The sequence below is a fragment of the Leuresthes tenuis genome, unplaced genomic scaffold (assembly GCF_036924035.1).
Source record: "Leuresthes tenuis unplaced genomic scaffold, fLeuTen1.0.hap1 SCAF_20, whole genome shotgun sequence".
NCBI classification, from domain to species: domain Eukaryota; kingdom Metazoa; phylum Chordata; class Actinopteri; order Atheriniformes; family Atherinopsidae; genus Leuresthes; species Leuresthes tenuis.
Genome location: NW_027325374.1, coordinates 19,117,825 through 19,139,243, shown reverse-complemented (window position 1 = coordinate 19,139,243; position 21,419 = coordinate 19,117,825). Strand labels below are relative to the sequence as shown.

General features: G+C 41.1%; 1 protein-coding gene across 1 annotated transcript in view; it reads right to left on the bottom strand.

Moving 5' to 3' along the window:
* Positions 1 to 21,419, bottom strand: part of LOC140278227 (zinc transporter ZIP11-like) — a 139,957-nt gene that overhangs the window by 41,853 nt on the left and 76,685 nt on the right. Inside the window, exon 5 of the mRNA XM_072373181.1 lies at positions 19,803 to 19,923. Coding sequence (XP_072229282.1) covers positions 19,803 to 19,923 — 121 coding nt within the window. The remainder of the gene's footprint in view (positions 1 to 19,802; positions 19,924 to 21,419) is intronic.

Here is a 21,419-nt window from a genome sequence, read left to right as displayed (position 1 = left end):
GAGGGATTGAAAAGAACCTGCTGGGCAAACTTGATTGTTATCTTCCACCACCCTCTCTTAAATTAATGGAGAGATAACAAGCAACATTAGAACATAAAGTTTAACAGTGTGACTTGTGATATTTAATTGGAAATTGGTTCATTAGATGACTCTAATTTAGTTCACCACAATTTTTTTTGTTTTTTAATCTTTTTCCCTGTCAGTGCTGCCTACATGTTGCAATTAGCATATAAATGGCCTAAACTAGTGTTGTGTCACAGTGTAAAAACTAAAAGCTAACTAAATGCCATTTGCTCCTCTGTTCTGGTGATCGTGATATCAGCTCAAGTGAGGAGCAATTATCAGAAAACGGTATCATAAAAAAAAAAGAAAGTTTCAGTGAAAAATAGAGAAACAATACAGTATTAAACCATTTATAGCTGATAAAGCATGAAGAATTACAAACGCAGAGAGATATGCAAAGATAGACAGATATTAGGGACTGTTTCTAGGTTCTATTTTATTGTGTCATGTAATTTCAAACTTTTTATTTTAAGAGCTTGGCTAAATCCAGAGTTTTACTTCACTACCCTTGCACAATCATCTGTACTGAAAATGTCTCTTGTCAGAGGCAAGTTATAAACTTGATTTCTGCAGCTTTTTGAGGAAACAAGTGGGGAAGAAGAAGAAAAAGATTAGATCAATTGGCCTCTTGGTGATAGAAAAGTTGCGGAGCCAAAGTTTTTTTCATGTTGGACAGCCTGCTGATTCAGTGGCTGCCAAGAGTTCTGCTGACGGTGAACTGAGGAGCTAAGACAGACATGGAACGATTTCACAAAGATTTCCTCAGCTAATCACCTGCTACTGTTTCCATTTCCTTAAAACTTCAAAACGGACACACTGGAAAGAGGACAGGAATGAAAACAAGAACCAGCTAAGTTGATTCTCCTTAATAAGTGTGTGCGACAGCCTGAGGGAGGCACCCGGAGAAAGCAAAACAGAGAAAGACAGGAGTAGATGAATAACAACACAAATGGCAAAAGAAGAGAGATGCGTGTGTTGAGCGTTTACCTCGGTGAGCTCACTCAACACGAAATATCAATATCTCTATGATCTTTGTTAAAAAAAAAAACTATTTTTTTCTTCTGTCTGAGGGGCTGGTATTAGTCTAAGTATTAGTGTTCCTCACTGATGGTGTAAATTACTCCTGCAGGCAATTCAGCAGCTGAAGCAGAGATTAGAGGAAGAAGCCTTTGGCCAGGGTTGTTCATTCTGAAACTAGCGACAAACTAATTGGCTCTGTTTTCTGATAAATACTTACATTTTAGCGACTTTTCTCTGCCTGCGAGCTTTAAAGTAGCATTCAGCTAGAGAGGCAGCCATCATCCAAAGAAGAGCTTTGGAATTCAAGGAGCCTGGAGAACTATTCCTGAAGACTGCTTAAAGAAATTACGAGAAAGCTTGTCTAAGAGGGTTCAGGCTGTGTTGGAGATGGTCTGTTAAATGATCAGAGCTTATATACTCGTAATATCGGATCCACTCGTTTTGAATGGCCCATCAGGTCTAACTGAAAACAAGAATTTCATTATAGTCAGATGTTATAACTCCGCTGGCTGCACTGGAACACTAATGTAAACAGCATGCATGGGGAAATCTCCACTTTAGTTGAAAAGAAAACAAGATTTGTGCCTTTTACTATCAAAAGCTTTAGTTGTGAAAAAAAAAGTTGTGGTCTCAGAAGACACAATTATGTGCTTTGTTGCAATACATGTGAGGAAAAATGTGCTTTTGACAACAAAAACGCTCCATCTGCACAGTTTGCGTGAGAGTGAGGAGAAAGTCAAGAGAGCTGCGTTTTGTTATGCATGACTGTACTACAGCCATCTTTTTAAAAGACCTTTAATAAGATTCTCACTGTCGTTCTGATGCAGAGAACATTCTCACTTTCCATTTCAAAGCATAATGAATGGTTTGTGTCGTAGGTCAGAAGAAACACTGGAGAATGCATATTCAGATAAATAATTACAGGCTCACTGTGGAGGGAGCCAGCCAGAATAATATGTGGAAGAAAATAGGAATCTTGTAGAAAATCTGATTCATTACATACAACAGCACATCCTTCCAGCACTGACATGTTTACTGTGTTCAACATATTTAACATGTTAAATCTGGATATATGTGGACACTGATGCGCAGTCACTTTCATTTTCGAGTTTTCACATTAAAATCTAAGGTGGGAATCAGGCATTACAGCACTTTAATAAGCAGGGCTCTCCTTTCCAAAGGACAAAAAAATAGACACATAACTCTAAGCAGGTGGGGACTATTCCTTCATGATTCCCTCATCCGTTCTGCATGATTCCCTCCTCCGGCCTGGAGGTGACTCCGAGTGTGGCATTTGCATTCGGAAGCTCCTACTGTTCTGAATTATTAAAAAGTCCTGAACGTCAGCAGAATACAACAGTGGCGGTGGATGACAGGTTTCCTTCCACGGTCGCCAAAAAAAAAGAACTTTCACAACTTCAAGCCAAGCGGGAATCACTCCCTGGGAGGTAAACCTTTCATTCATATTCCACCAAGTCAAATTCAGAGGGTTCACCACAAGGTGCAATCAGGCCTGAACAATTCTTTAAAAGAAATGAAGAAACGGAAAGGAATTTTCGTATGAAACAAGACAGTTAGTCAAGGTTTTGTGCCAAGAGGGTATAAACCCAAGAATTACTGGCAAATATTTGAAGATACAGTTCTGAAGTTACTCACTCAGCATCATCTCTCTGGGACACAGTCTGTCATGACCCTTAATGGCAGACCTACCGTAACTTGTATCTATGTATCTGTCTGGTACAGCAGATGCTGAACTGTTCTTCCACACACAGCTCAACTCAAAATCCCAAAATACGACATCATTGCCACATCAGCTCTCATGAGACAGTTACAGATATAGAGTTTTTCGAAAAGGAAACAGTTCCTATGACCCCAAACTAATAAGACGAGACAAAAGCTGACTGGACCAGAGTCTTATGAAGAGATGAGTCAGAGTTTGAGATATCTGACTCAGCCTGTTGAGTTTAAGTTTGCTATTGAGGAGATGAAAGCACAATTTCTATGTGCTACACATCCATCGTTAAGAACAGCGATATTTGCTGAATTCAAGGCATGCTCAGCCAACACAGATATCACTCCATCCTGCATCATGGAATACCTTCGAGATCTAATTGAAAAAGTCCCACTTTGTTATGCAATCTTTTTATTTTGTGCCCGTGTACACACTAGTGTTTGAATCTCTCATCAATATGATTTCAGTTCCAATCCATGCACACCCAGCTAGTGAAATGCAACAATATTTTTTAGAGAAGGCCTCCGTTTCATTCCGTGGCAAACGATCTCCAGCTATTCCTCCGATTGACACATGGTGGTAAAAAAATCTGACGAGAAATGCTGTAATACACCATGAAAGGCAAAGAGTAAGAACTCTAGTCACTAAAAACTGATTGCAGATGTCAAATTCATGCAACATAAAAATAATTTTTTTGCTTTACTATCCAACCGGTTAATTAATACAACGCCAAACGGTTAATGCAATTATCTATCAACCAAACCTCTGACTCACTGCAGTAGCTGTTTGGTAATCTTATGGTCTTTTTTTTTTTTAATTGTTGTTCTTTTCAGACCTTTAAAAAAAAAAAAAAACATCCTTCTGTACCTCTGCTGCACGTTCTGATGAGGACTGACTTGCCCTACACGGATAAATCTCGTTGGGATTGTTTTTTAGGGTTTGAAAGGAATGCAAATGGGTGCGTTTTGTGTTTCATCTTGTCAGGATATTTCCAGAGAACAGATTTATGATCTGCATGGTCATATGCATTAATACATTAATCTGATAGCAGCTACTGGCACCCCCTCCTCCTCATTAGAAAGGTAGGTCATGCAGTTGACAGCATCTTGTGCCTCGAGGCCTGTAAAAATGAGCGTGTTTGAGTGTGTGTGTTACATGTCGATGGCTTGGATCTTACTCCCAACACTGAGCAGGCTTCTCAGCACCTCTCTGACCCTCTGGAGCTGCAGTATTTGTTTGTTGCTGATTTTCTGCCTCATGTCTTGAGGGTATTCCCAGGTACTTGTACCTGCCTTTTATGTCTAATCCCTTGTATCTCCACTTCTGAATTTGTAGCCACATTCTTTCTTTGTGATGATAGAAAAATTGAACAAACGAGTAGCGAGGACCAGTGCATCCCCTTGGTATCTTCTGTTCATGACAGTAACTTTTGAGTTTGCCCTGGAGTTGACTTCCTGTTCTTGGTTAAAGTTTGCAATGCCTGTTGTTAGCCTTGTTTTGTGCTAAGCATTCCAGCACCATCCAGCAGGAGTTTAAGTATCTCTGGATCTTCTTCACAAGTGTTGGAGTAAGGGATGGACAGAGGGAGTGGGGCTGCGTGAGCAGTTAGGAGGACGCTGCTCCGGTCCGTCGTAGTAAAAAGGGAGCTGAGCCGGAATGCAAACCTTTCAGTTTACTGCTCCATCTTTGTTCCAACCCTCACCTATGGTCATGAGATCTGGGGAGTGACCGAAAGAATGAAGTTGCGGATACAAGTGGCTGAAATGGGTCTTCTTCTAAAGGTGGCTGAGCTCAGTCTTAGAGATAGGGTGAGGAGCTTTATCATCACGAGGGAACTTGGAGTAAAGCCACTGCTCCTCCGCATTAAAAGCAGTCAGGTGAGTTGGTTCAGGCATCTGGTTAGGATGCCTCCTGGTAAACTCCCTTTGGAGTACATCTCAACTGGGAGAAGGCCTCGGGTCAGACCCAGAACTCACTGGATGGATAGTATATCCGCTCTGGACTGGGCACCTGGGATCTCCCAGGTAGTGCTGGAGAGTGTTGCTGGGGAGAGGGATTTCCCTACCAAACCTGTTGCCTCTGTGACCCAACCTTGGAGAAGCGGAAGATAATGGATGGACAAATGAATTCCAGCAACCACACGTGAAGCATTGAGAAGCAAGTTTTCTGTATGTCCCATCAGACAGTTCAAAGTTTGGCCAGACCTGGTCAGATTTGGTCTGATCTTAGATTACTGGGCGATTCAACCACTAGCCTACGAAAGTTAGCTGCTATAATGCTTAAGAGGAGGTTCCGTGTTGTGGGGAGACAGGTGCTGCACTTTTTGCAGCTTAAACACAGTTTTGTAACCACTCTCATTGGGGTTTCAGGAATGCAAACATGTAGACATGCTATAGTGTTGCTGTTCCTTCTGCTTTGCTCTGTTGTAGGACAGAAAAAAGTCATGTAATGGAGCAAAACAAGGTGTTAAAATGATTTTAAAAAATGCTTTTCAACTGCGCTTCTTCGCTTTTTTTAAATTGTTTTTGACACCTCTTGGCACAAGGTAAATGTCAACCAATCAGCATTTGTGTCTTCTCGGAGGGCTGCATGCAAATCTGTTTGTAGTGGTTGAATATACCCAAAGTCCTTAATTTTGCAAAGGGTGAAATATGCACAGATGCACAAACATTTCTATGGATGAAGCTCCTGGTGCAGCTTCATGTCTGAAGCTTGCTGTTGGATGGCTGCCTTGGTGTTGGTAACTGTTTTTGATTGGGGGAGTTTTCTGTCGTCAAACGTCTAACACATTAATGCAATCTCACTATAACATTAAGGAAATGAGTATTCTTAATTTTTAATTTGCAAGTTTAATTTGAATCCTTATCGACCCTCCATTACAGCTGACAGTTTTAATTCATCACAGCGCTGGTTGCCAACTCCCCTGAAAATCAGGACGAAGGAATCGTTCTCCACACTTTGAGTTTGTGATTTTAGTCACCACTGCGATACATCCAGCTAACAATTGTACATGCCAGCCTACCACACATCTCACAAAAATATTGTAATGCCTGATTTCAAGTAAGAAACCTGCTTCACATTGTCAGGTAAAAAATAACTTCAACATCCAGCAAATTATTGTGTGAAGTGTTCCAGTTTTTTTGTAGTGTTTAGTACTGTATTCTTCCCAGAAATAACGACTTCTGAATATCACAAGATTTTGAGCCAGGTTTTCACACCTCAGGCACATGTTGGAGGTGAAAGACGAATGGCCGATCGGCAGTCATCAACTGCTGTGTGTGTGAACAATAAAATTGACATTCTGGAAAAGTCGACAGGGGAGGAACTGATTAAAGAGGAGCTGCAGCCAATGCGAGCTTCAGAGAAGGAGGTAAGGAGACACGACAGGGGAAGAACCTGGAAAAAAATCTAAGCATGACGAAGAGTATGGTGAAGAGTCTAAGTTCTGTTCAGGAAACTGAGCTGGTGAAATTCAGCAAGAACACCAGTGCCTCTTCGAAGACGTGCAATATCGTGACAAAAGCCATGAAGAAGAACTGATAGTTCTCTTCAACATCCAGTGAGGAAACAGAAGGAATCATCACGAGCGAATGTGTGTCGTGCACAGTGGAATGATGATGACAAGAGAGGATGCCTTGTTTGCACGACAGCTGGAACTGCTTGATAAAGATAAGCTGGACAAGTCAGTGGTTAGGTTTGGGGTACATCTTGTAGTGTGTGACCCCTGCCACTGATCCCTCGTGTAAAGTGGGCCAATTATGACTTAAAAACACACGATCACGTATAATGCAATGAACCGATGATGCTGGAAATCTTGTAGTCTGAACTTGGCTTAACCATAGTAGGGCTTCTTTATTGTTGTCCAGGTTTTTACTGGTAACTGATGACAGACTTCATTTCCACCTTTCACATGCTGAAAACAGAGTAAAACTCCTCCTGTCAGCACGCATTTCTCTCCAGTGGATCCCATCTATTACTGGCTAATCAGTCATTCTTTCAATTTAAAAACAAAAAACATGAGGCAACCTTTTATTTGCATTAGCATCATATCAGCAGTAGCATTCAAAAGTTCATTTGGGTTAAAAAAAATAAATCTGAATTTGACATTTTAATTGTCGTATATTTTCATATTATATTATATATTGCATTTGTGTGTGTAACCTCCATGCCTGCATGTAACAAGTGTGCATACTTTTAAATGGAAAGAATATTACCCTCAGAAATGTAAGTACTTATATAGAGTACTTATAGAGAGTCATATTTCATAGTATTTCCTGTTTATTATGCACAGTGAAATTCAGATCCATTCCCATTTGTCATTTTAGAACGCACACTGAGATTCAGTTGGAAGAGCCAAACAAACAGGAAAACCATCGGGCACAGTTTGATTCCTCCTAATGCTGTCTGAATTATTTAGGGGGAAATGCATTAACCATGAGAAAGAACTGGAATAGTTTTGTGACTTTGCTTGTGTACGTGAGAACACATGCATTCTTGAGTGAGTACATGCTTACAAGGGGCTCCTTGCCACTTCAAATACACGGAGAGAGTGATCTATCAAGCATGCTTCACCGCTTGTATGGTCACATAAATACCTACGAAAGCTGCCAAAGCACAATATCATTGCATTACATAGGGTTGCTCTGAAATTTATCACAATTATTCACTATCCGGCAATAAATTCCAGGAATGATGTTGCCCTGAGCACAATAACACTATAATTTACAGCTCTGTGCAAAAATCTGAGCCACCTCACATTTCTTTCCATTTTCTTTCCAAGAAGCAGGAGATTCTTACAATGGCCATTTTATTTGGAAAGATTTTTCCCCCATTTTTTATTTTTTATTTTTTTGTTGTTGGTTTGTTGAACCACTTAACACTGAGCTATGAATAAATTATTCCTAAAAAAAAAGGCACCTAGCTCAAAGAATGAACAGACATCTTGTAAACACATAACAGACAACTCACAAAAGAACCACCTTTAAATTGGCACTTTGACACGACTTGTCAGTTTGTCCCCTTTGTAACCCGCAGCCTATTACAAAGACACCTAATTGCTCCCATTTTTTTCAGCATAAATGAAATATTCAAGAGATAATATAGTTAGGCAGATATGAAATAGTAATTTTGTGTCAAAAAGTTGATTCCCAAAGAGCTACTACCTGAGAACTTGGCGTATTTCACCATGGTGTGCTATATCAGAAATGGTCTCCATGGAAGGGTGGCTGTCAAGAAGCCATTCTTAAGGAAGGGAAACAGGGAGAGAAGGCGGAGCTATGCCAGACGACACAAGAAGTGGACTGAAAATCAGTGGCAGCAGGTCTTATGGAGGGATGAATCCTCCCCAGAGCCTGGACCTCAACATTATTGAAGCAGTGTGGGATCATCTGACAGAGAACAGAACAAAAGGCAGAAAACATTCAAAGAAGAGCTTTGGGATGACCTTCAAGAAGCCTGGAGAACTATTCCTGAAGATGTCTTGAATAAATTACAGAAAGCTTCTCTAACAGGAATGTGTTGAAGAATAAAGGTTATCAGATCAAATATTGACTTTCAAGCTTGTTAGAATGGTATAAACCCTGTTTTTCTTGTGTATACTCTATTTACAATTATATGTGCAATTTTCAGTAGTTTGCTGCATCTATTTCCCATTTTCTATATGAGGGGCGACTCAGGACTTTTAACAATGTCTTTTACATCACATATCGATTAGAATTATTCAAAAAAGTTTCTGCAACAAAAACTTGAATTACGTTTTAAAACATGCCATAATTTAAACGCCACCTGCGGTCTTCACCGGACTGTTCACTTATCCCATAATCAAGACCTTAACGTGGAACAAAGCTGGTCAGCATCCAAGTCCAAATTCAGTTTAATCTGTTCAGACAGGAAAGCATTACATGGTCTCGGGCCTCTGTCAGCATTTCTGTGACTGCAATGAATCTAATTATCATCTGCTCTAATCATTTGGCATTGACAGAAAAAAATGACTCCCATTAAGACAGATAACAGCGTGCAGAGTGCACTGCTACAACGAATATAAATAACTTCCTAATCAATCATGAAATTACACTTTTTTTCAACAAAGTAAAGGGTTTCCAAACAACACCAACCCACTGGGACTATACCATAGTGGCAACATTGTCAATCAGTGGTTGGCAAGCCAAAGTCTCCCGGTTCCCCACCGATTTCGACTGATTTATGCGACACTTTTGGGCAACAGATGACTTCCATATCTCATTATCTTTTCTGTAGAAGAGGTTGACTTCCATATCTCATTATCTTTTTTGTAGAAGAGGTGAGGCTTTACCAGCATGTGTCACAGCGTGTTTCTTAAACGGCACGAGAGCTGCCACCGTTATGCATTCCCACTGGTGCAGGAATCATTCATCTAGAAATCATCAGAATCACTCGTCGCACTTCACGAAAAACACTCACAAACAATGATATCAAAACAATGTTCAGTTCATCAAAAGTGCCCTATGCCATACAGTCACATGTGATGAATGTGTATAATGATAATGGAATGTCAACAACAAAACGTGTGAAGGTTTACAGACCTTCTGAAGGGCTTTCATTCCACTCACACTCTTTTCTTTTTCAAGGCACTAACCCTTCTGTCGTCTCAAACCAGGCCCCTCCCACCTGCCATGCCAATTAATCACCTGATCTTCCTCACCTCCTGTGCATCTCTACCCACCTCCTTCATTAGTCCTTTGAGCATTATATCACTAGCTCACCATTTTCCCTCCACCTTTTACTAGATTGAATATGTGTTTAATGAAATTGAATTGATGCACCCTGCATTCTGTCCATTTTTTTCACACTGTGTGTAATCCGGGGCTCAGTTTTTTTATTGCTTCTTTGCTGTTGTCGACCTGCTGTGTTACTTGTAACCGTCTGTTTCTCTTGTACAGGCATACCGCATTGATCAAACCAGTCAGACAAAAAACATCTTCAGAATGAATATTTGTCTCTTCACTGTGTGAAACTGTCTCTGAATCTAAACAAAACTGACTAGATTATGTCTCTGACCCTTTTTCCTCCCTCTACCTTTTATCTGTGGCTGCAGATAAAGAGGTAACAGGTATTCATGAAGTTCGCAACGGATGGATTTTACTCATACATTAGGTTACATCTAGTTTCAGCATCTCAATCCATAAATTCAAGATAAACATGGCCCAGATCTATACTGGGACCACTGCTATTTCTTATAAATATTAATGACTTAGCTGCCTGACTATCCTTTTCTTCTCCAATATCTTTAGTGGATGACACCAACTTATATCTTTCTGTATTCACGGCCAAAGCAACTCTCTTTCTTTCAACTGGAAACAATCAGAGTGGAAGAGTCACATTTGTTTTACTTTGTTTGTAATAAAGTATCAGACTCTATGGCCACCATTAGCACTCTTTATAACAGCTGAATCTATTTGTACCTTACGTATTGCAACATTGATTGGGGAGCTACGTATCCCGCTCACAGCCGTAGGCACCGAGCTGCAGGTTTGATCACTCAGCCTCTCTTCTTTAATAAGCTTAAAGTTATTTAAACTTTTAACAAAAATAAATGTCTTGGGGTTTCCTACTTTTTGGCAGGTGTGCGTGTATGGATGGCTTAGTTCATTTATTCAAAATAGAACAACTTAACATCTTGAATCAAGTTTAATGAAGCAAAATTTTTAATTCAAAAAAGCTTTGAAAGGGACAAATTATGGAGAATTATGGCGTGCCACGGAGCATACCATCGGTTGTCTGAAGTCACTACCAGCTTAAAAAAACCTCAGAAATGACACAATGCTGGCATTTTATTTTGGGCCCCATATACCTGAAAATGTGTCTGTCAGTGCACTGTTCAGAAATTTAGCCACTCTGTTCTCCTGCTTCTTCTGTCTCCACGTAGCTCTAACATCAGATGATGCGTTTCGTTTGCTGTCCCTCAGAGACAGGAAACGGAGACACCTTTTTTTAAGTTAACTATACCTAAGAAATAAATGAGCTCATGATGCTCTTATGATACTTTATCTGATGTTTTATATCCCGACGAGAGAATGTCACTTCTAAATGGCGTTCTTCTTTTCACCGGTCAGAGGTCATAGAATGTCAGCACAGCGCTGGGAACTGATATCTCAGAAATGAACCAGTTGCAACATCTCTGAATGTTAGCCTCTAAAAACCAAAATACAGAATAAACGGAACAACAGTGAAGTCCAGAAGGAATAACTACTCAATGCTGTCATTAACTGGCCAGTGGCCGTTACATTCTGTGGTACATGTCTTACCAATTTTGGCTGTTCAACACATGACCCGTGACAAGACTGTGCCTAACAGAGGCATCATTAGCCTACCAGCTGTTCATGATCCAAATGCAGGTGAGGGAAATGTAAGTATTTGAGAATAAAAAGTATTAATCATCAATTTGGTGTGTGATCTAATTTCAAGGTAGTCACTGTATGCTCTTTCATACCATAATAATGTGCTCCAGGGGTTATTAAGCACTACAGATCTCAAGAGAGGCAGACCCTGAGGAAGAGAGGAGCAGAGAGGAGCAGAGTGGAGTCGAGTAGGTCAGTCCAGGCCCTAAAATTATCCACTTGGATAGAGGTGTAAATTAATAGTTGAAAAAGAAGCTACTGTACCTTCTCTCTGTGTAATTTGAGCATGAACACGAGGACTAAGCTTGTGAAAAAAGGGCGGAATGCACCTCCTTGAAAATTTGATCCTGTCAGTGGACGTATTTTCCCAATTCTGCTGCATTTCGGGAGTGAGAAACATACCTGTTTTCGAAAAGGAAATTCAAATAGTGTTGAGTCTTTGTGTTTCAATGACAGGGTTTTTTTTTCCCCGAGCTTTTCGCATCTTTGAGCAGATGTCTGTCATCAAGTGAAGGAGTAATTCAATCATGGTTTCGAAGTGGTTATCGTTCTGCTTAGGAGATTAGAATGGAAAAAAGAATGAAAAAGGCAATATATACCATCCACATTCATATACCACACATCTAAAGGACCAGATGGAGCTTTTAGTTCATCTTCTGTGATGGCTGAAAAGGTTTTGATTGCTATTTCGCAGAGATTCTTTGAAACCAAGGAGTTGTTTCGAAAAAATACCCGATCTGAATGAAGACGAAGACGAAAAAGTTGACAAAGTAGCCACAGAATTAATTAAACTTTATCAGATTGAAAAGTGAAACCAGCCACCAAACGTACTGAATAATTCAAAGGTAGAAAGATTTTTAAAATCATTCAAGGATACAGAAAGATAAAGAGGGAGGTCATGAGGGTGCGTGACAGTTTTTAATGGAAAATATTCATTTCTAGATATGGCAAACAAGAGATATTACACGAAAATGTGTGTGTATGTGTGTAAACAGCGTCACAAAGATCTTTCGCTAAGCAATTAATGACACCCACCTAACTTGCATTGTTTATAGGAACCTTTTACTCCCCCAACTGGACCCCTGTCAGTTTGCCCACCGTACAAATAAATCTGTTTTACACTCTTCGACTTACCTGGACTCCCCAAACCAGAATGCTCTTCCCTGACTTTAGCTCAGCATTCAACACTGTCCAGCCATTCAACCCAATATATGCCGGTCACTAAACTCCATGACTTTGGCCCAAGTCCCTCGATCTGTAACTGGCTTCTGGACTTGAGGCCAGAGTTGGTCAGGTTGGACAAACGAACCTCCAGCGTCCTAACTCCAAGAACTGGGGTCCCACTGGGCTGTGTTCTCAGCCCCCTCCTGCTCTCTGTTGAGAGCATTTTGACACACTGTATTACAATACGATGTTGGAACAGCTCTGTTGCCAAAAGAAAGGCCTTTAGTGGGTGGTAATAACTGACCAATCCATCACTGATAGCAATTTACTCCACTGGGGGCATCCACTGTAAACAACGGATGCAGAGGGCACTGAGCATGAAAAGACAATTCCCATCTCAATGATAAACTGCACACAAAACTACCCTCAGGGAGGCGGTACACTCATAACAGTAGGCTGAGGAACAGCTTTTTCCCTTCTGCTGTTGCTCCACTGAACTAAATGAAACTGTTGGACTTACCCACAGTGCTCATATGCACATTACACTGTATTATGTCTGCACAAATACACAAGCAAATTTGTACAAATTCTTTCATCTATATCTTTGTTTTAAACACATCCAAACATTTTACTCAAACTTACTATGTTACTATATGCTAATACAACTGTGTAATATGCCAAGCATAATATGAATACCATCCCATTCTTATGCACCACTGTTACATTCCTGCACTAATTTGAACTTCCGGTTTGGTGTCAAGTGCATTTCAAGTACTTATACTGAAATTAATTTATAATTTGAATCTTTAACCCCAGACTGGCCAAACACACGGTCCAAAGGGATATTTTACCATTCAGCACCATCGGTCTGAGGACTCTTCCTCTCATAACCCAATTCAAGCTCAACCACAGATGAAGACATAAACCACCGACACCCATTAACCCATAAAGACTCCATGAAACACATGAGCACACCTGCGTCCGTGTTCAACTGACCCTTCAGGTCTCGGTAGGTTAAAGAACATATAATATTTTCAACACAGGCCTTGAACATCAAGACCGAGCCTCACACAAATAGAAAGTCCAATCCTGGACTATTACAGTACTAAGTGGTCAGCTGAGCTCAGCGTGGTGTAATTTCTTTCATCTCATAAACTTCTTCTCTCCAGCAGGGCGAGGTAATTCAGTTTTCGGGTTTGAACTTCTCTCATCAGCCTCTCCTCTGTGACTGTGGTCGTACCGCATAGGAAGACGGGGGCTGCGACACCAACACTGATGAGCCGTGACTGAAATACTGTTTTCACACATGAATCAGAATCAGTTTTCGCAGTGAACATATGTCAGGATCGCAGTATATTGCGTTAGAACTGACGGCGAGTCATCCCATCTAAGTGAGATGCAACTGACAATTCGACAAACCCCTTACAGTGACGAAAATGGTCCAATTATAGCTTTTTATGAAGCACAGCAGACCGGCGTTTTTTCAGCCTGCGTGGATGGTGTTGGAGCAATTCTGATACTAAAGGCCTTTGCACACCGAGTCTGTGTTTCTCATCCAGTGCTTAATTTTCCAGCTCCTAGCACTTCGTGACAAACAACATAAAGAATACAGGCTTAAATGAACCGAGCACGGAAACTGGTGGTCGTCATTTTAATGCGTCGCTTCAGTATCGCCAGCAGAGTATCGAAATGAACCGCAGAAAAAGTGAAATACACCTGGAAATTACTGGGACAATTCCACAGCTGTTCTCTGAGCAAGAGGAACCTGATCCGATGGACCCAGTATTAACTTTTTCTTGCAGCTTAATGGCAGCAGCTTTCCTCATAATGAAAACATCCACAACAAAAAAAGCTAAAATAAATAGAAAGGCTTGGTGTGCAACAAATGTCCAGATGTTTCCCTTTACTATCACAAAAACTAAAAATCTAGGAACAAACCAGTGAAAGAAAGGGGTCAAACAGAACTGCATCTGAAAACAAATTTGACATTTTCCTGAAGCACAGTAATCTCTCTTTGTTTGACCCCACATAAATTCATAAAATTCAATAATGATACACCTTTTTCAGTGGAGGTGATGATCTTCCTTAGTTTTAAGTGGCAACGTGAGCCTTTGGTTTTTTGGTTAATGGAACAGAATCTAAATTGAATTAAATTGGAACCTGGGGTTTAATAATACATACTGATTTGCTCTAATATGAGTTGAAAACATTAATCAAGCTAACCAGCCCACTCCCTATCACAATAAGCTGACCTGGAGGCACTTCCACAGCTTGCAGCATTTAACACCATCATATTTTTGGCGAGTTTCAGGTTATTCTTGTAAAACGTCCAGTTCACCATAGCAGATATATTTTGTAAGTATTTCTCCACTATGTGAAAGGTGGTTGGGGATATTTCAGCCAAACTGAAGCTGTCGGACAGATGGCCCCATATCTGACTCTAGAATACTTTGGTACACAGAGGAGTTCATGATGGATGCAATTATTGCAAGGTGTCCAGGTCCTGTGTCTGCAGAACAAGCCCAGATCATCAGCCCTCCACCACCGGGCTTAACGGTTGGTATGAGGTATTTGTGCTGATATGCTGTGTTGGCCTGTTTATTATCACCAAACATCTCACTGTAGTCTCGCCTGTCCAAAGGACATTGTTCCAGAAGTCTTTTCTGATGCAACTTCACAAACCTAAGCTGTGCTGCCATGTTCTGTTTAGAAAGGAAAGGCTTTCTCCTGCAACCCTTCCAAACAAGCCATACTTCCATCCATCCATCCATTTTCTATACCCGCTTAATACAATTTTGGGGCCTCGGCCTTCAATTGAACTGTCGTGAACTTTAACATTTAACATGCTAACTGAGGCCTGTAGAGTCTGAGATGTAGCTCTTGGGTTTGTTTGCAGTTTCTCTGAGCATCGCATGGTCTGACCTTGGGATCAGCTTGAGGGGACCTCCACTCCTGAGAAGATTGACGTCTCAACTGTTTTCCACTTGTGGATAATCTTTCTTGCTGTAGAATCATGGACTCCAAACTTTTCCTATATTGATGGGCAGCAGCAATTGCTTCTGTAAGCACTGCTGATGTCTTTCCTCCTTGGCACACACACCTGAATGCTCCAGACAAGTAAACAGTCAAAATCTCTCTGTTATGCTTTTATAGAGGTGCTCACACTTACTGATGATCTACTAATCAAGTGCATTTGATCGGTAGCATCTGGCTGCTTCTTACTCTTACCTCCTGTGGAAGCAGTTTGGCATAGTTTTAGTTAAATTAATGAAACTGTGTAATATGTCATGTGTTGTTGATGTAATAATCTAGAATGTAATAATCTTAAAATCTGGTAAGGAACACATGACATTCTGTTGCCCTCATACGGAATCAAAAGAGAGAGTACTTTCTTTTTCGCATGACTGTATTAGGACTAACTACAGTCAGTTAACTTCCAGCTGTTCTGCCGGAGTCACTGGAGAACACTGTATTCAGCACCAGTTTGATCATTTAGCATTCCTGAAATGAATCACTCAGTCTTTTTGATGTATGAAACTGCTGAATAAATGACTACTGAGGCAGCAGGAAACGTCAGTCAGTTATGGCAGAACTGAAAACGCTGAATTATGGACAGCTTGGTCAAACGTGCAGTGACTTCCAACACAACGTGATCCCCAAACAAAGAATGGGAATAAAACTTCATGCGCTCTATTTTGCTTACTGTGTGGGCTTTGGTTGCCCTCGGGCAACCCACAGGGATGCAATGAACTTGTAACAGATCTGTAATCTTTACCAGCTCGTCTGAAAATACATTGAATGAATCTGAGGAGCTGTCGAACATGTCAAAATCAAGCTGGAATTCATCGCCACGCCTGACAGCACAGGAATAATAGCTCGCTCGAAAAATAAATGGTTTTAGAGGAGTGTGAAAACCCTAAGTTGTAGTTTACACATGCTCATAAATCCGATTCCTGTTATCATTTTTCTCCTTTTGTCTTCAAGCTTTCCAACTTTCAAAGACTTCTCCCTCTCTTTTGGCCTATTTGCCAGACGACCGCCTGTGACTGCGACTTGCTCGGGGAAATAACTCAAAACTTTTCAAAGCACCTCTGTTAACTACAACAATCAGCAGCTGTTCCTGCCATTAGGACTGATGTGAGCGGCAAGTCAATCTCTCTTTCAGGTTTAAAACTGGAAAACATAAATAAATAGTACCGTCACGATGAAATCTCAGCTTAAATGTGAGGTCAACATGACAATAACGAAGCAGATGACAGTAAGTGAGTCAGATAAAAAATGACTCAGTTAGAAGTGCATTTACGGCCACAAAAAAGAAAAAAATCTTTCAGCTGTTTGGATTAATTAACAAGTTTTAGGTTGCCAGCCAGCTTCAGTGTGTCTGCGCAGATTAATTTAGCAAGAAGCCTCCTTCTAACAGGCAGTTCAGCATGTCGGCAGCAAATGAAGGTGTATAATTAATTACATTAATAACGGCTGCATTCCATTTCGGCGGAACTTTCAGAGGTGTCTGCCTCTGGGAATGGTGTTTTACTGGACACCTGATTGGAACTAATGAGATTAGTTCCATTCGTGCTTCTTCAGCTGCGACAGGTCAACGCATGTGCCGTGAGAAAACTCTGCTACATCGTATGATTAACGAGAAGGGAACCTTTAAGAAAAGCACACACGATTTCCAACCGTATATGTCCATCGTCTTCAGAGAATAGATGAGAAAGAAAACATACAGCTTCAGAGTGGCGTCTTTTAAATAAACAATCAATGCCTGCTGGCAGTGACATTTTCCCCTTAATTTTCTATTGTTAATTAACCACTGATGGGATACTCCAGGGGAGATGTTTGTTGACAGAGATTGTTAGTTCTGCTGGCATGCAAGTCCGATGAGGTTTGATGGAAAGCAACGCTTTGAGTATCCCGCAGTGTTCGAATCATCTTGCTTTTTGTTTTACAAGCAAAAAAATAAATAAACTTTTTGTAGAAGCTAAAGTTTAAAGGTGCAGGACTGGATCCCTTAGTGAGCATCCAGTTTCCATGTGGGTACATACTGCTTTATATGGTAAAATGCTATTTCAGGCTGAGCTGACATTCTAAAAAAATATGTTACCTCCTTTGTCCAATGCATCTTTATTCCTACTTTTCAACAATGTAACCGTTTAGACTCTTCAGAATTAGACTTAGACACCATGGTAGTGCCACTGGTTAGCTCTTATGATTACTAGAGAAAAATATACACTAACCAGCGTCTGATCAGGAAATGGTGACACAGACCAGCAGATCGTGGTTGGCCCCGTCCTGCCAAACATCACTGCTAGTGGAGTAAGTGGCATAGGAAAGAAAAAAAAGGCAGTCGGTTCACAAGTAAAGTTGTTGTGTGCATGCTAGAGGGATGCAGTCAGGGCTTTTCTGCTACAGACATACAACATACAACATAACATCTCACATGGAGGCTCTGAAACTGACAGCACCAACTCGCTGATAAAAATAGACGAGATTAATCAATTTTACCTGACAGTAAGACAGCTAGCAGCTCGCTCTCAGTCCTGCTGTGCTGCCGATGTCCACAGCAATGGTGGATCTAAGTCAGGGGCCATATGGAGCCACGTTAGACAAAACCAGAGCCAAAGGGGAGCCTCTTTTTCCAATTTGTTAATTCCCACAGCATTTAAACACAGCATCACTGTAGTTGTAGTTCGGGCTTCAAGTGCCTCAGTAACTTTTACTCAGGGGCCAATCAGATTTCAGCACGGGCCAGTGCACCTCCTGCTCTGACCCTGGACCTCCCTGTGTTACGCAGCCTGGTAAAAGAAAGACAAACGTAATGTAAAGCCGTCCCTTCACGTTGTCATAGTGAGAGATTCGTCTCCTGGAAAGAAGTTGTAGTTCATTGGACCTATCCTGAATGCAGGCTGAAACTGTTTCAACACAGATTTTGGTGTGAAAGCTACTTTTTCCAGCCAGCCAGGACTGTAAAAACAGAAAATTCAGACTGACCGGTTCTGCCCTGCCCGACGTTGGGGGTCTCTCTGACGGTGCACGGTTCATGCTGGAATGTCAGCCATGTAATTTTTTGCGATAGAATTCAGAAGTAAATTTGTCACTGATGTTAAAAGAAAAAATGCCCTAAAGGAACTGAACCAGTCACATGACTCAACAGGCAGGTCTCACCTGGACACCTCTGACAGGCTACGAAGCCCCCCCCCGTATTGTTTTTGTTCAGTTGGGTTAAGTTTCCAAACTTCTCCAACCAATTTACCATCATGATGTTTTTATTGAGCTGTTTTTCGTCTCAGCGACTGACTCATTATGCAAATATACATTGTGTAACGACAATTAATTTTAATCTTCTATGACAGGCATTTCTCAATTTTCAATTGACTTGCGCTTCACAATTTTCGGGGGTTATTGGAGCTGGTAAAGAAACTGTTAATTAAAAAATCTGACTAAATAACTGCCCTCCTTCTCAGGTGGTCTCAGTGTGCTTCGACCTGGACGCAAATCATGTTTTTTCAAAAATCTTTTTTTTAGCCTAAATCCAAACCCGTTCTGAAGGAGGTGTACTGAGCTGGCGGCCGACTCGGTGCGCCTTTGCATAACCTCATTAAAAGTCGCTGAAACGTAGCAACAACTCCTTTGAGAGTAATTATGATGAAAGAGGACTTGTTTTCCTCCCGTTGCCACCTGGCCATCGCTATTCATGAATAACATCCTCGGCTAATAATGCTCATGGGCGCCGACGTCTTCTTTATCAGACATTCATGACAACAGAGAGGTTAAATAAGCACATCAGACCTGGAGCCTCCTTCATGACCCCTCTCATCTGCTGGCCCAGAGTGGTTTGAAATCAAAAAGAGCTCCTGCAGCTCTTGTTTATCAGCCTGCGTTCATTTCTGCCGACGTTTTTCCCCTTGTTAAACTTGTGGAGTCGGTTATACAATAAGAGAGGAATTGCTCACTATGCCAGAATCTTACTTTGATTTGTTAAGGGATGCGTTTATTACCTTCACAACAATCGAGACCGCTCCGTCGTCATGGACACTAAGGAATGTAATTTGTGTTTTAATCCAGCCAAAGTGTGACTGCATTAATAGCGTGGAGCTCTACATTAAGTACGCTGGTTATTTTCTATACTGTGTCAGACAGCGGCTTGTGAAGTGATTAGAGTAACAAACCCAGATAATTTCCCAAGAGACAGTCAGGAAAACACCCAAGGAGGTGAGCAGCAGGATAGATGAGGTAGATGGGAGAAAAAAGATAGATGAAAAGTAGCCATCAGAGAAGTTACAGAAGTCTCAGTGCCAGCTAATGCAGTGTCAGTACAAAATCATTCATTTTGCTTGTAGGGCCAAAAACAAAAGAAGTGGGAAACTATCTGTTTTCTGAATTCAAGCACTAAATAGCTGGTGTGGGTATATGAAGGGAAGGCTTGCCTGAAAGAGGTCCAGCTCTACCTATCCTGATGGTCATCTCATCGGAGTCCGCGGGCTGGAACGAGGGCGCCTCCTCTTTCTCTTTGGCCAGCTTGGAGTCAGGGGGAAGCGCCAAAGCGATGTGGGGGTCAACGCCGACACCCTGACGATGATAGAGAAAGACAGTTTCTATCAAATCCATTTGACACACAGCAGATTGAAGCGTTACAGCCTATTCACAGAAAAGAGCCCAGAGACTGAGTGAGGATAGTTCCAGTCCAGTCAGGTGTTCAGAACAAAGTCTAATAGACTGATTTATAGATCTTTGCAAATGTGTGTTCTTCTAAAAGAACAGCATGTGACAAAAGTGTATTGCATGCTGTTTAGCCAGATTAGCTGCAACCCCACAGGCCATCGCTTAAGAACAGACTTAGCAGTGTGTTGACTTGGTTACGGTATTACAAAAGTCTAATTAAAAATGGCTTATCATATAATACACACTTTGAAGAACTCATTTCTTTAAATGCCCACAAACTGGAAAATAATTATTCAACAATGGTCAGATGAGGAACTGCAGACCCATTCTTATTCAGGTGGTCATTGGTAGATTTTTATATGGCAAAGGAGGGTGGCCCAAAAGACCAATGCGACCAATGGGAATGCGTGAGGAATTTGCTCCACAGAGGTTGTACAAACTCATAAAGCATTGACTGGGAAACTGGAGTCTCCAACAAGCAGATACAGGGTTCTGAATGGAACACTGAGCATGAGAAAGAGACTCCCCATAAACAAAGTGAGAGTGTGTGTGTGTGTATTTACGCACCAATTTGTGCACTCATCTACTCTCCATCAGTATGTGCACGTGCTTCAAGAGGAAACTCTCACTTTACCAATGTTTATTCTCGCTTTGCCAATCTATATTTCCAGCCTTGAGGACGTGGAGTGTCTTGGCAGGAAAGTTGAGCCGATTTGCCTGCAAGACACTGAATCTTATGATTCAGCGTCAAAGAAAAATCTCCAAAAGACATTGTTGTTGCATCAAGACTGACAGGTTTTAAAGCAGCGTGTTTGTAAAGGATGCAACCTGCGTGTGATGAAACTGGATCGACTATTTGTTGTGCTGCAACAACGTCTGTGGACCTCGAGTTGAGAATTTTAAAAACAGGTTCAATAACTTCACTATCACTGACTCATTGCTATGGGGTGCTTTTCCACTCCCTGATTTAGTTTAAATTAGGTGGAAATAAAGGTGCCACCGTTCGATTCTCCCAAGCACTTTGCTTTTCAGATGTGAAAGAATAGCAAACAGAATGTGAGGCTGTTTCCTTTCAGTCAGGAGATGACTGAAATAATAGCCCTTTAACATAATAGCCTCGGGCTTAAGGGCTTCGACTCATATCAAGCCAGTAAGCTTTAGGGAGCATTTTAGAGGATAAGTTATCGCATTGCTTTCAATTTTTGACAGACAGGGAGTGTGTTTTTCCATTTTTCTATGAGAAAATCGAAAGACAACTGGACCTTAGCCAGGTTTATATTAGTGATTTCTAACTTATCTCAGCTTTTGGTTCCCAGTTAAAGGGACACATTATGGGAAAATCCCTTTTTTTAGTCCTTGAAAGAAGATGTTTGGGTGTCTAAACTTACCAACAAATGAAAAAC